This window comes from Cannabis sativa, chromosome 6 (assembly GCF_029168945.1).
Source record: "Cannabis sativa cultivar Pink pepper isolate KNU-18-1 chromosome 6, ASM2916894v1, whole genome shotgun sequence".
NCBI lineage: Eukaryota > Viridiplantae > Streptophyta > Magnoliopsida > Rosales > Cannabaceae > Cannabis > Cannabis sativa.
In genome coordinates, this window is record NC_083606.1 from 42,827,247 (window position 1) to 42,842,828 (window position 15,582).

The 15,582-nt window shown below is 37.7% G+C and overlaps 4 protein-coding genes across 6 annotated transcripts; 3 read left to right on the plus strand and 1 right to left on the minus strand.

Annotated features, from left to right (window-relative positions):
* Positions 1-1,131: 1,131 nt before the first annotated feature.
* Positions 1,132-1,839, plus strand: LOC133039262 (uncharacterized). Its single transcript, XM_061118112.1, has one exon. It carries the CDS (start codon positions 1,132-1,134, stop codon positions 1,837-1,839), a length of 708 nt encoding a protein of 235 aa, XP_060974095.1.
* On the plus strand, positions 1,840-2,592 carry LOC115720354 (uncharacterized). Its single transcript, XM_030649506.2, has one exon. The coding sequence runs from the start codon at positions 1,840-1,842 to the stop codon at positions 2,590-2,592; it is 753 nt and encodes a 250-aa protein (XP_030505366.2).
* Positions 2,593-3,208: 616 nt separating this feature from the next.
* On the minus strand, positions 3,209-6,848 carry LOC133038848 (uncharacterized). 2 transcript variants are annotated; one of them, XM_061117257.1, is made up of 3 exons: positions 5,750-6,848; positions 4,376-5,339; positions 3,209-4,083 (listed from the first exon to the last, which is right to left on the minus strand). In XM_061117257.1, exons 2-3 carry the CDS (start codon positions 4,403-4,405, stop codon positions 3,565-3,567), a joined length of 549 nt encoding a protein of 182 aa, XP_060973240.1. In that variant the 5' UTR covers positions 4,406-5,339; positions 5,750-6,848; the 3' UTR covers positions 3,209-3,564. The 2 variants fall into 2 exon arrangements, 1 of the variants encoding a protein (XP_060973240.1); XR_009688401.1 differs by lacking the exon at positions 3,209-4,083 and having other exon boundaries at positions 4,304-5,339; positions 5,750-6,844.
* Positions 6,849-7,841: 993 nt separating this feature from the next.
* On the plus strand, positions 7,842-11,866 carry LOC115719209 (polyadenylate-binding protein RBP45C-like). Of its 2 annotated transcripts, none has more exons than XM_061117256.1 (7): positions 7,842-8,432; positions 8,959-9,439; positions 10,711-10,766; positions 10,852-10,982; positions 11,067-11,163; positions 11,254-11,415; positions 11,571-11,866. In XM_061117256.1, the coding sequence occupies exons 1-7, from the start codon at positions 8,115-8,117 to the stop codon at positions 11,571-11,573; spliced, it is 1,248 nt and encodes a 415-aa protein (XP_060973239.1). In that variant the 5' UTR covers positions 7,842-8,114; the 3' UTR covers positions 11,574-11,866. The 2 variants fall into 2 exon arrangements, with proteins under 2 accessions (XP_060973239.1, XP_060973238.1); XM_061117255.1 differs by having other exon boundaries at positions 7,847-8,432; positions 11,248-11,415.
* Positions 11,867-15,582: the final 3,716 nt, after the last annotated feature.

Here is a 15,582-nt window from a genome sequence, read left to right on the forward strand (position 1 = left end):
ACATGAAAGACACTAAGTTTCCGCCTGAGGTTTTAGTGAAAGATAGTCAACTACGAGTATTCTTGAGCATGAAGGCAAAAATGAGTGTGGACAACTTGTTGCCACTATTTGTGACTAAGGTGAAAAAGAATGTGAATTCAGAGCCTACTCCTAGAAATGTAACCCCTAGAAGTGTTGTTGGGACGTTTGTCCCAGAAACTGATCTAGTGGTTGGTTTGAATGAGCAAGTTGGCACTAATATAGATGATGAGAGAGTGGGTATCGCATTTGATCATTCAGATGAGTTCGATGCTCCCTTTTACAACAATGATCCTGTGGTTGATTTGGGTGTGGATGATGATATGGCTACAGATGTACCTCCCCTGAGGATGGAACAAACTCCAAGCAACCAAGTAGAGCGACAAAGAAGACCCCCCGTAGTGAGAATCACCAAACACCAGGAACTAGTAGCAGTCGACCAGGTCCTTCTAATAGTGCTCCTGTATCTGAATTTGAAGTTTCTACTAAATTCAAACCTCTTGTGTGGACAAGGGAAGACATAGAGGAAAATAATGTGTGTGCAACATCTCTTAGTGGTACACCTTCAGGGGAGATATATCTTGGCAAGTTGTACAAAAACAAGGAAGAATTGAAGAATGTAGTGGGAAGGTATGCACTGACAAATAATTTTGAGTGGATGGTAAGTAAGTCTGGGACTGATGTGTTTTACGTTACTTGTAAGGATGAAAATTGTAAATGGAGATTAGGGGGAAGAAGAAGGCACTTTGTGACATGTTTGAGGTTACTGTGTTTCACAACGAACACACATGTAACTTGGATTCTAGACATTCTGATCACCGACAAGCAGCACCGTGGGTTATTGGCAGTGGCGGACCCAGAATTTAAAGTGAGGGGGGCGTAAATAAATTTAAAAAGAAAATATAAAGTGTAGTTAGTGGGGTGTGAACCTTTACCCTCTAACCTATTTACCAACTACCTTAACCATTACACCAAGGTTACTATTATGTCTATAAATATCATCTTTTAATACAAATATATGTTGTAACTAATTAAAATACATATACATTTTTTTCTCGATTTTTTTTTTCAGGGGGGGCGATTGCCCCCCCTCGCTACAATGTGGGTCCGCCTATGGTTATTGGTCACATTATTAAGAACAAGTACACATCAGATGGATCTAACTACAAGGCAAAAGACATACAGAGGGATATGTTTGATGAATATGGCATCAAGATGAGTTATGAGAAAGCTTGGAGATGCAGAGAGAAGGCAGTTATGTACAAGAGGGGTACTCCAGCAGAATCTTATACGAAGTTATATGGTTACTTCTACATGCTGGAACAGAAGAATCCAGGTACTATTACTGATATTGTCAGCGAGGATAACCGGTTCAATTACTGTTTCTGGTCACTCGATGCTTGTAGGAAGAGATTTAAGTTGTGTCGTCCTGTGATTAGTATCGACGGAACATTCTTGAAGACGAAGTATGGAGGAACACTGTTAGTTGCTGTTGCTTACGACGCAAACAACCAATTGTTTCCGGTAGCCTTTGCAATTGTTGACAGTGAGAATCATGACTCTTGGAAGTATTTCTTGCGGAAGTTAAAGGAAGCCATTGGTGAGGTTGAAAATCTTATGTTCATATCGGATAGGCATCAAAGCATTGAACATGCTGTTGAGGTTGTTTTCCTAGAAGCATGCCACTGTGCATGCTTCAAGCATATTACTATGAATGTCGTTTACAAGTTTAAGATTGATGTATGCAACCAGCAAATATGGCTTGCAGCTTACGCATGGAACAAGACGGAATGTGATAGACATTTTGAGGTGCTGAAATAGATGGACCCTGCCATTACTACATACGTCGAGAAAATAGGGTTTGAAAAGTGGGCTCGTCCTTATTGTCTAGGCGATCGGTACAACATAATGACAAGCAACGATGCTGAAAGCTTCAACAAGGTGACAGAAGAATTCAGAAAATATCCAGTAACTATTTCGGTTGACTTCATCAGGTTCACACTTCAAAATTGGTTTGCTTCTCGTCTCGAAAAGGCAAGTAAGTGCGCTACTCCTTTGGCTACTACTTTTGAAAATGATTTAAAGGATCTACACAAAGATGGTATGTTCAGGAGTGTCCTTCGTAATGGTGCCCAATTGTTCAACGTTGGTACGAGTCCTCAAGGTGAGAGAGGTGGTGATGTGAACTTAGTGGAGAGAACATGCACTTGCGGACTTTTCCAAACGCTCAAAATCCCTTGTCCCCATGCATGTGCCGCAGCAGTTAGTCAGAATGTGAGCGTGTACACACTTTGCTTTCCATATTACACAAAAGAAACGTGGAAGAAGATCTACGATGCCACAATTAATATTATTGGGGAGGATGATGAGTGGGTACTACCGGAACACATCAAGAACATAAGAATTGGGGTACCAGTGGAGAAAAAACCAGTAGGTCGGCCTAGGAAGAGCAATGCAGGTAGAAGACCGACGAAGCGTCGACCGTCCAATGGTCAGATGGTAGTGGAACCTCGTCACTGCTCGCTATGTCACGGTACAGGGCACAACAGAGCTACATGCAAAGCTCGAGTTTGAACCATTTCTCTAATATTTAAATGAATATGTGTTGTATTGCTGGTTGTTGGATATTGTGCGATTTTCTCCTAGATTAATACTTTTTTGGTTTGGTTACCGACTTTTAGGCGACATTATGCGATTACTGTGCGATTTTAGTGCGATGTTAACTGGTAGGATCTTGATTTTTCAGTTTGTTTAGTTCTGTATTTTTTGGCGATATTATGCGATTACTGTGCGATTTTCGTGCGATTTTAACTGACAGGATCTTGATTTTTTAGTTTGTTTGGTTCTGTATTTTTGGCGATATTATGCGATTATTGTGCGATTTTAGTGCGATGTTAACTGACAGGATCTTGATTTTTTAGTTTGCTTGGTTCTGTATTTTTTTTGGCGATTTTATGCGATTACTGTGCGATTTTAGTGCGATGTTAACTGACGGGATCTTGATTTTTTAGTTTGTTTGGTTCTGTATTTTTTGGCGATATTATGCGATTAATGTACGATTTTAATGCGATTCTTACCAGAATCATTTTTCAAGATGTCATCATTTCCCATAGTTACCGTTATAACAATAAGACAGGTATTTATCAAAAATTAAAAAAAATAAAGAAATTGATACAAGCAACAATTTAAATAGCTTTAAATTTACATGTTATATATAATTTTGGTGAGATTATAATACAATTACAAAAGGGGAGTTTATGTGTATAAGAATAACATTACAAAAACCTACAAAAAACTACCATGTTAAGTTCTGGTAAAATAAGTCCACACACCACCTATGTCTAAAGGTGAGCATGTTACCATCATTAACATGCTCTAACGACCGGTCCAGCATCAAGTGCTCAATGTGCTCCATGGCATACACTCCACAATTGCCACTAAAAATAAAAAAAAATTACTAAATATTAGCAACAATTAAGTTAAGTAATTCATAATGGAGTGCAAAATTAAATAAATTACTCAAAATATACAAAAAAAAAAAGAGATTCACCTGCTCTTCGTTTGTGGTGCAACCTCAGAGGTAACTTGTCTATAATGTATGGGTAGGAGCTGACTGTGATCGCCCAACTCCACCGGATGTACATAATTGTTGTATGGGAAATAACCGCTAGCTCGAATTAGATTCGCAAATAGCTCGTTGCAAGACTTCAAATATGACTTCATGGCTTCCTCAGCGGTGCCACCGATATCAAAATCATATACAATGATCTCCCAGTTGTCAATATCCACCTCAACTGCCACCCAGTGGCGCTCTTTGGGAAGGTGCAACACAAAGTATATGTAATCCTGGTTCTCCCAACATGACAAGTATCTGTGCGGTATCCCCTGCACGTAATTCATAACGCCCTCATCCCATTTCACCTTGCTCTTGTCACCCTCATAGTAATTCCAATACATGGCAAATATCTGTGGAGCAGATCTGTCCAAAACTACACCTTTTCGTGTGTAGACTTCTAGGTACAGGGTCCGTCTTATTCTCAATAAGTGCGCCATGGCATCAAGTTGCTGTGTTCCAAAAGAAAATAGTAAGACAGATATCGCATAAAAGTCGCACAAATATCGCAGGAAATTGCACAAATAAATTACCAAAATTGTTTCAAAAATCGCACAAAAATTGCAAGTTTATCGCACATAAGTCGCAAAAAAAATACATAAATCAGTGAATAATCACACAAACATCGCATAAAAGTCGCATACACAGATTAAACATAAAGTGCAAACATCGCATATAAATCGCATATAAGTCGCACAAACATTTAAAAACACAATAAATTAATTCTGTTAAGAAATAACTCACAGCATCGTCGAGCCATTCGTTCAGCACCATCAATTTCACGAACCAGGATCTAGTGGCTTCGCCAGTGTGAACATCCCTAGGACGGCCGTTGTCCCTAGCATAAGTGATCCACTTCTGGAAAAATTTTAACAGTCGGGAGTCCGAAGGTTTCAGTGTGTCTACTACCACGGGGCCATGTCGTTGTTTCTTCTTCCCAGCTGTGTAGTCATTCAAGAAAATCAGCTTCTGCTTTCGCCTAACCCTGCAGAAGTCCACCCCAGCTGGTGGCCCCTACAACTCTTCCACATCCTGAGATTCTGTATCACCCAGCGAAATGACAATGGCGTTTGCAGGAGTAGAAGGAACGTCACATACGTCAGATGCCAATCTTCTGGGTAAACATCATCATCATCATCATATGTCGGCGGTGATGGATGTACCGTCTGTAATGGCTCTGCCGTGTCTGATGGATGTGTCGGGTCTGATTGATGTGCCGGCCCTGATGGTTGTGTCGGCTCCGAAGGCTGCTTCTGTAACAAACTTATCACGGTCGCAATTTGATCCATGATAAGATTCTTCATCTCTTTGTGACTTCTCTTGAAGTCAGCCTTCATCTCAGTCTGGGCAGTGAGAATCGCAAGTTGTTGCGCTTCTACCTTCTCCAATCTCTTAGCCAACAAGAGGTAGTCGGAGTCATTGGCTGGAGCAGAGCTTGGGGCACAGTGGCAGGCGTTGGGGGCACAGTGGCAGATGTGGAGGCGTCTGGTGTTTCTTTGGGTAGGGATGGTGGAATAATTTTGGACCTTTTCACATAATCCGCCACCCGTTCGGCTTGGGTTTGGAATGCGGTCGAATCTTGCGCCACGATTTGCGTTTCTTCGACCTCATCCAACCCCATTTCCACCGTGGGGACCTCACCCTCACAATTGCTCTTCCAATAGTCCACCTCCCAATTCCGAGGATACAAAATTTGAAGAACAACCATCTGAAAAAAAAACGAAAAAATATTAATTATCGCACAAACATCGCATACACGTCGCATAAAATCGCAGAAAAGATCAGGTTGGTATACGGCATAGTAAAGTCGCACAAATATCGCATATATGTCGCATAAAATCGCAGAAAATAGCAGAGTCGTATTCAACATAGTAAAATCGCACAAAAATCGCACAAAAATCGCACGAAAATCGCAAAATAAAACAGTGGCAAATGAATAAATGTCTAAATCGCACAAAAATCGCATTGAAATCGCATAAACTCGCAAAATGTAACAGAGGCAAATGAAAAAACATGTTTAAATCGCACCAAAATCGCATTGAAATCGCATAAAATCGTTGAAAATCACAGTTTAGCAAAACAAATACCAAAACAACAAAGAAAGTCAGATTGACATACCCTTTTCTCAAATAGCGTAGCGACATCAGGTTGCTTCACATCATGTTTCGTAACCGTGTTGGGGGTGCTCCAATTCAACATTCGAGGGAATCTAGTCCCTCTGCACTGCCCGTACTTCTTCTCCAAATCTTGCATCACCTCAAAGGCCCAGTATTGTAGCGCCGGTGCATATCCGTAGACATTGTACTTCGCCTCAAGTTGAGTAATTTTTTTTCTCCTTCTCCCCTTTCTTCTTATCCTTAGCAGATTTATCAATGTAGTTCTTCCTCAGGTCAGTCATACTTTTGGCTGTGGATGACAACAACTTCTGATAAGAAAGAAGGCCCCACGGATATTCAAAGAACTTCTTCTCGTTTTCTACTAACTTCAGCATATCCGACCATATATAAACACCCTCAGCCCTTGATAGTAGCAAACCTTCAACAAATGCACACAGCCCCAGCTTGTACACGTCGTCGGCCACATCGCACGCCTCAAAAGCTAGGCAAAGGGTTTTGAAAGTGACCCGTTTGGCATTATTGAGGTAGTCTAGCAATATCCAATCAGACTCACATAGTGTAGTCAATTCTTCAGTCGAGGGGCCACCACTCATCTTCAGGCCAGTGATCAATCCAAACTCAGATCTTCCAAATCTGGCATCGGTTTTACCCACATAAAACCACACTTCATCATTCTTTACCTCAGTCACTTTCATTTTCCTCAACAGCAGTTGATGCACAATCACCCCGGAGAATTTCAGATCATTCGCATTCCAAAAAACTCCAAAAGGAGTTTCCTTCACCCTCTCGGTCAGGTTAAAGGCTTCAAACTTTGCTTTAATTGAAGCAAAGTACCCATTTCCTCGGTAAGTGATACGCCCAGGAAAATGCTCAGCCAAGGGGAGAATGAGTTCTGGAGCCATCTGCAAATACAAACAGAAAGATTATAAATCGCATATACGTCGCATAGAAATCGCACAGAAATCGCATAACAACCACTGCATAACATACTATATCGCACAAACTCGCACATAAATCGCACATAAATCGCACTATCAGAAATAATTTAATTCAACATATTTGAATACAAAATCGCACAAAATCGCACAAGACATCGACCAAAATTGTACAAATTAAACAATTGCTGACACAGTAGTCATAAATCGCACAAACTCGCACAAGACATCGAACAAAATCGCACAAATTCAACAATTGCAGATACAATAGTCATAAATCGCACAAACTCGCACATAATCGCACAAAAATCGCACACACAATCCCACAACGAACCAGACCTTAAATTGCATCACTAATCGCACAAAAATCGCATACACATCGCATAATGTCGCACAAAAACAAAAATAACCCAAAATTTATCTCCCTAAACTCAGTTTCTTCCCCAAACTCTAAAATTCATAAATCCAAACAACTACATTCAAGTTTTTCGCAGATTGTGAATTTAAAGTTAAAAAAAAACAAAAGAACAAACCTGGGTATTGGATGGAGGTGTGGAAGTTTTTCCGGTCGTGGGGCTCGCGGGTCTCCTCGGTCGCTGTAGGTTCGACTAGTCGTCTGGGTCGTCTGGGTGGCTGTGGGTTCGACGGGTCGTCTAGGTTAGACTGTGTTTGGGTGGCCGTGGGTTCGACGTCTGGGTTCATGGGTGGAGCCGATTGGTTGGGGCATTCGTTTGGGTGGCCGTGGGTTCGAATGGTGGTCTGGGTTCGTGGGTTTTGGTGGGTTTGAAGGGTGGTTTGCGTCCGCTCGTGCGTCTGGGTGTGGGTTCTCGTGGGGGTTCGTGGGTTTGGGAGAGGGAAATTAGAGAGAGAATGTAGTTAGAGGGAATGTGGGAAGTTTGAAACGACAAGGGTATTTTTGGAAGAAAAATGAAAGATTGGTATATTTTTTCTATGTGTTATAATTAGGTTTAATTAAACACCATGTCTAATTTTTTAGCATGGAATGTCAAATTTCCCTTTGGTATTGTGAAAAAAGAAGTTTGTAACTTTTGTATATATATGGAAGGAAAGAAAGTGTAGGTCCATTCCCATAGTTTTGAGAACCTGGGCCAGACAGCAAGCCCAACCCAACCAATGCATTCCGAAACCGACTTGGTAAATCATATGAAAAACCGAACCTCATCTCACCTGTGCAATGCTATATATAAACCTCCTCCACTCCTTAGAAATATCTCTTTTCTCTTTTCTCCGGACCGTCCTTTGGGATTAGGATTCTCTCTCATCCTATCCCTCTCTCTCTCTCTGTCTCTCTCTACTCCGATCTCAGTAACCCTTGCCTGTGTTATCCAACCCAGGGATATACCTGTCCCTATTATCTATCCCCGAATTTTCTAGGGTTTCCTTTTCTGCTTTGTTTGTTTGTGTATCGATATGATGCAGCAGCCATCAGCGGGAGGAGTGCCACCGTCGATGCAGATGGATCAACAAGCTCAGTACCAGCAGCAGCCACCGCAGCAGTGGATGATGCCGCAGCAACAACAAGCCTCATCTCAAACGGCGTCTGGTGCCCCGCCTTCGTCTGGCTGGGCTCCTCAGAGTGGGCCGCCGCAGCAGCCGTCATCTCAGGCCCAGTACGGGTCCGGGGCCCCCAGTCCTGGGTCTGAAGAGATCCGTTCGTTATGGATCGGAGACCTTCAGCAATGGATGGACGAGAACTATATTCTTAGCTGCTTTGCTCATACTGGAGAGGTACAAAATACTGAAATTGCTTTGTATGGAGTCTGTTTGGGTGTAGGGAAGATTTATGAAAAGTATGATTACCTTAATTTTATTCATGTTTGTATTTGTTAAAACCAATATTGTTTGTTCCGTTTAGTTTGAAGTATCCTCGTAGTTGTATTTATCTTGTGTATGAAGGCCAAAGTACTTGTGTGATATCGAATCTGCGTTGACGCTGGCAAAGTTATACACGTCTGAATCTGATCATCTGATTTTCTCTTCGTATATGTAAATATTTTATTTTTCATTGGTCCCTTGTTTGAGATACGTGCGAAGGATGGTTATTAGAGTTCTAGGATATATGTATTTATTGTTGGTGAAAGGTGTTATCCTTTATCAAATTTGTACGGCCACACATCATCACTCATTATTTTAGTTGTGTAGTATTAACTATTTTGTAATATATATAGGCGAAGTGTTTTCTTTTTTTCTTTCTTTTTTGTTTGTCGGGTGGGGGTTTAATCTTGTCTTACTGCTTTTAAATGGATGTTTACAGGCTATTACAGCAAAGGTTATTCGTAATAAACAAACGGGTTTGCCAGAAGGATATGGTTTTATTGAGTTTCCTTCTCGGGCGGTGGCGGATAGAATTTTGCAGAATTTTAATGGCACAATTATGCCAAACACGGAACAGAATTTCCGTCTAAACTGGGCCACTCTTGGTGCTGGTGAAAGGCGTCAGGATGATGGGCCTGATTATACGATTTTCGTGGGAGATTTGGCTGCTGATGTTACTGATTACACCTTGCAAGAGACATTTAGAACTCTCTACCACTCTGTAAAAGGTGCAAAAGTTGTTACTGATAGGGCCACTGGACGATCGAAAGGATATGGGTTTGTCAGGTTTGGTGAAGAAAGTGAGCAATTGCGTGCTATGAATGAAATGAATGGTCAATATTGTTCTTCCCGGCCTATGCGAATAGGGCCTGCTGCTACTAAGAAACCCATTGGTGGAGGTGGACAACAATACCCGAAAGGTATGTGGCTTTTATGATTTTGTTGAACTCTTTTACCTGATTGCTCTTTGTTGAGTGTTGTTGCTTACTTTTTGTTAAGTTGTACTCGTCTTTATTTATATTTCTACCTTTGATTGTTTTTTTTTCCGTAGTTGTAAGCTCTAAGCTATATACTTGGTTTACAATCTTAGTTGAAATTTTAAGCCTCTTTAGAAGTTGATGACCTTTTAGTTATTCCCTGGGAAGTTGGCAGAGTTAAGAGTCCTTTCCTTCCAATATTTACCTATGTAAACTTGGGCGCATTTAATTCTGTTAGAACAGTCAAAAACTTATATACTCATGTTGTCTTAAAGCAGGACACCGAGAGGCTCTCATTTTGGGGGGCCTGGAACTGATTTCAGCTGAAATGATTCCACTTTAGTGCGTGGCCTCATTTTAGGTCAGTTATTTTGTTTATGTCATAAGCTTCGTACTTCATTTACTAGTGGCATCTATTATGCTACTTTCACGAATTACATTTCCAGTTCCTTACATTTGAGAAGTTTACGGGGTCAAGTTTTAATTATTTCCATTTTCCTATATAAATATCTTTTTCTTTTGTCCTGAAGACCATTCAAGGATCCATTACTCTACTTTCTTGGCAGATAATAGGATAGATGTTCTTCCCTAGTGTGTGGCTGGTGTGTAGTAAATTAAGTTTCCAATTCACTGTACTTCATTCTACTTTGGAGTACAAACCTCTAAATTATCTTGCTTTGATTATGTATCGCTGAACCATGGATTAGAGAAAGCACATTGTGTGCTGTGTTACTTTATCCAAATGTTTTTTTTTTGATAAATTTCAATCACACACATAGCTACGAGTGTAATGTGTGCTGTCTCACAAATCACTCACACATGAACAATGTAAGATAAAACACACAAAGGTTTTTTTTTTTTTAATAGATTTCAATAAAAAAAAAGAAATTCGTGTGTTTTGTCCCACATTGCTCGTGTTGATTGTCAATGATATGCTTGTATTTTTTAATTTACTTGGATCTGTAAATTATCAAGTTATATCGATGTAGTAAGCTCATCTCTATCTGAATGGTTTTCATGCTCAATTGCTTCTCTTTATCTGAAGCTCATTTATGCTGTGTTGCTATACTTGTTAATAGTTGATGAAGGAGTTTTTTCCTTTTTTACATCCTGATTTGACTTTCTGCTAATCAATCTTGTATAAATTGTGCCTGTACATCCTTATGGCTAACCAGTTTTATATAATCTAGTTCTCATTTATTTATCATTTGCAGCTACCTACTCAAACACTCAAGGATCCCAGGGCGAGAATGATCCAACTAACACAACAGTGGGTAGTTTGTTTCGTTGTTAATATTATTTTTACCCTTTTTGTTTGGTTGTGACTATATATATATATATATTCCTGAGTGCAGATATTTGTTGGGGGTTTAGATTCTAGTATCAATGATGATATGTTAAGACAAGTGTTTAGCCAATTTGGTGAGCTAGTTCATGTTAAAATTCCAGTAGGCAAGCGTTGTGGTTTTGTTCAATTTGTTAACAGGTAAATTGGTAGTGTAGATTACGCAGTTATTTACCAGCCCTTGCTTTATCACGTGCCTTATGTGTTGTCACTGCTTTATTTCAGAGCTAATGCAGAACAAGCAATATCGATGTTGAATGGATCCCAGCTAGGAGGACAGAGTATTCGACTTTCATGGGGTCGTAGTCCTACGAGCAAACAGGTAGGTAGTTGGGCTCAAAACCTCTTCTATATTTTGGGTTTCTCTTTAACATGAAAAATAAAGTCTTGTATGTCTTTGTCCAAGACTCAGCAAGATCAGACACAGTGGAACGGATATTACGGATATCCACAGGGATATGACGCATATACATATGCCCCTCCTGCCCAGGACCCTAGCATGTACTATGGGGGTTATGCTGCTGCTGGATATGGAAATTATCAGCAACCTGGTGCTTACCAACAGCCACAGCAGGTACTGTTATGGGTTTAGATACTTTATTTTTTGTAAACACGTTTTTTCATAAACCTTAGTGGCATCTTGTCAATGGAGAAGTGAGCTAGAAAATTTTCCAATTATAATGTTTTTTTGGTTTGGACGCTTCTCTAACTGCACCTTTATATTTGCAGTGATTTATGCTATCTTAGAGACTGGAGGGTAGTAGTATCTGTCTCTGAAGCTTTTGGGTTGGTATTTATCTGGCTGGAGCTGTTGATGGTCTGCGGTTTTTGTGCCCTGTTGTCATAGAGTTCGTTTTCTATTTTTGTGTTTTTTTTATTTTATTATTCTCTTCTTTTCTCCCCCTTGAAACAGTCTTATACGCTAGACTATGCGCTTTAAGTTTGTGTTTTTTCTCATATGCTGATCTTGTATGGATTGATTCTGTTGGCTAATAGTTCATACTTTATCTGCTATGGTTGTTTGATTTTCGTTTGAGAACCCTTCAGTTTTTTATCTGTTTTAGTAGTAATTACTTTTTCTTTTAATTATTATTTTAACATAAAGAAAATGATGGTCTTAGAACAAACCTTAAATACCAGCCGACTTTTGTTGTTTGGGAAAAGATATTCAATTGCCAAATCAAGATGTGGATGACGTGTGTGTTTTTAGGTGATTTGGGTTTTGTACTATCTAATTTCAACCCTTAAAATAAAAATACGAATAAGGAGCTTTTGTAATATTTCTGCTTCATCTACCGAAGTAAACGATTGAGAAAAACAAAATGTAATTTGTATGGGGTTTTGTTGAATCACATCTAATATTTTTAAGTTCATTCAAATTCAATCTAATTATATATTAGACGTTAGATTTTACCATTTGATCTGATTCAATTAATTTAGTTATCCAATCGATCCAACATTTATTGGATGTTGGATTAAATTGATTCTATACGTAGGATGTATTTTATATATATTTATTGATTTAATTTGAGTTTATTCAATACTTTAGATATAGTACTTTTTGAATCGGATTGGATCCATTTAATATTTTAAGTCCATATTGGATTGGATTCATCCAATCCAAGAAAGAAGAGTAAATTTTTAATGTTAATTTTTATGTATATATTTTATGTGTAATAATAAAAAATTTAATTACTCATCCAAACTAAATGAAAATACTAATTAATTCGATTGGATGTTGGATGTATTGAATTTTTAGTCACCTCATCCAACATTCAATTGGATATTCAAAAATAACATCCAATTCAATTCGATCACAATTGGATATCCAATGTTTGGCGGTCGGTTGTAATTGAATGGGTCAGTTGTCATTGGATTGGATGATTTATGCACACCCCTAAAGAAGTCCACGAGGAAGGAGAGCTTAAGTGGGGTTTGGCGGTTGCAGAGACCCTGGACATGAAGGTTCTAGTGCAGGGGCTTCAATCTCAGTGGCTGCATCAATGGTGGCACGGAGGTCAATAGTAGCACGAAGGTCAATGGCACAATGGAAAGTGAAAAAAAGAATCGTACAGTACAATGGTAGAAAAAAGTATTGTTGTGAAGTCCAATTTCTCTCAGGACCAAGTGGTCTATCTCCCTGCAATGTTTAAATTATGGGTATTCATCCAATTCAATCCACATTATTTTTTTCATAGTATATATGATTTGCACTAATTACTGATTTCATATTTTAAATTCAATTCAATTTGCATAATAGTTTAAATCTAATTTGTAAAAGTGCAGATTGTATCGATTCTTTTGCATTTATTTTTTAATATTAAATAATTTAATATTTATTAAAAACATATATTTCTTTTCATATTATTAACAACAACAAAAAAATATTATTGTTTTATGTTGTCAACAACTAATTTTTTATTTTTTGTTTGGTTAGGTATCTCCAACAACTAATTAAAACAAATAAAATAAAAATAAAAATTTTAAAGGAAAAAATTGTATGGAGAAAGACATATTTAATTCTTAATTTTATTTATTATTTTTTTTTTTTGAAAAGAAACATTTATTAGATAGAAAGTTAGACCTTATGATCATTACACAATATGTTCTTAGGAATAGAGGAAGTAGATAATCGACCAAATCAGTTGTGGGTAAACGCTCACTTAGCCACATTATGGGCCATATAAATACAAGTTCTAAAAATATTACAAAATAAACAACTAGCGAAAGAGGATGACTCTAGTAATTTTCAATCTCCCACCTAGGGTCCAACCCAGTGATTGTATTGTTTATTGCCTTAGAATCACTTTCAACAATAATAAATTTGCTTTCTTGTTCCATTGCCACTTCTAACGCCAAGCAAACAACAATCGACTCACCATAAAGAGCATCTGAGAAATCTAATTTTGCTGAAGTCACCTAAATCACCTCACCAAGGTGGTTTGTAGAAATAAATTCAATGCACATGTGCTCCGAACCTACTTTGACGTCATAGTTCAGTTTGAGCCAGTCTTGAGGAGGCGGACACCAAACAAGAGAGTGGCTCGAAGGAGGAGGATGGATGAAGGAAGATCTGTAATCTGCAAAAGAGTGAGAAATTAGATGAAGGAAGATCAATTTAATTTTATTTAAATAGTATATCACAAAATAAATTATATATAAAAATCGAATATACATTTCATTTATTATGTTTTGAAATATACTTGTATTGAATTTTTAAATTACTCTTTTTTACATTAAAATAGTAATTGTGTATATTATTTTTTTAAAGTTTTATATAACTATGTGTGGATTGGATTGAATAGGTTACTTTACATGTCAATCAACATCTAATTCGTACAAGTGCAAATTTTAGATTTTTCAATCCAATCCAATCCGCACAAGTACAGATATCCGCACTTTATGGACTGGATTAGATTGGATCATACGAATTGGATTGAATTAACTATTTTATGAACACCCCTACTTTAAAAGGTCCTTGGACTCAAAGTTTAAACCGATCCACAAGTTAGAGAAGGTGATAGCTAAGTATTTACCAAAAAAGTTGGCTTGATGATAGACTTATCAGTTTTTGTAGTACTAAATTTGGTGTACAACAGAAGTATTTAATAAGATTATCATCGTACCACACCCTAGGATCCTCCACATGCATAAATATCAAATTATAAAACGAAAAGAACAAAAAAAAAAAAAAATATAAATACCTCTTGATGAACTATCAAGTATATTCGAGCATTTTTCGTAAGTTGTATCCAGGAACAGTAATGTCTCACATCACGATCTTTTAGATCAACCACAAGACACAAGGATCAGTGTGTGTTGATAGGATATACAAAATATTCTTGAATTTTTCTTAGTACATGAACAAGAACAAATTTAATTAGAGAGAAAGAAATACGTATGAATAACATGTTTAAGTTTTTTTTTTTTTTTGGTCCAGTCAAATGTATACTCCATACATTCGAAACTAGTATACTTTACCAATGTCCTGGAAAGAACATAACACTTACTCCAAGTGTAAGTACACATCATCGCTGATTATCACATCAGTGTAAATCCAAAACATTGATGAAACAGAGACTTAGTCTTTTGAATCATATAATCACAATCACATTCTACTGTGTTGACAATACTGTAATTGTGAATAAACATATGATCTGGACTTAACTGATTCTGTGTATAAATATAATAAACATATTAAACCATAAGCATGTAAAATTCATGCAAACATAAATCACTTCAAATTTCTTATATTGATAACTAACCAGATTGTAAAGGGTTTTATTTAGGGAACAAAAACCCAACAAACTCCCACTTGCACTAACATAAAACAAACTGTGCAAATTAATCAATCTGTTGTCTTGATCTTAAGATCAAGTGTAGTATATTTGAATCCACCCAAACTTCTTGAAACTAGTTCATAAAAATAATATGAAACATCCTTTACTATATGCATTACTCAACAAGGGATACTGAAATCCTTACTGTTTAAAGTACATCTGAATGAACAGAAGACATATCTCTCATATTTTAAAATATGGAATTGAGATAATACAGCGTAGACGTTTCTTCAGTAAAATAACTTTCTGGTAATTTCGAATTTACAAAGTTATAAATCTTCTCTGGTAGAGCTTGAATTATTATAGAATAACTCCTCCACCCCCAGAGTAACCACCACCTCAAAATTTGAGTGAGTTGGGGTAGATATAAGAATAACTGTTATACAGTTCCTTAATATCTA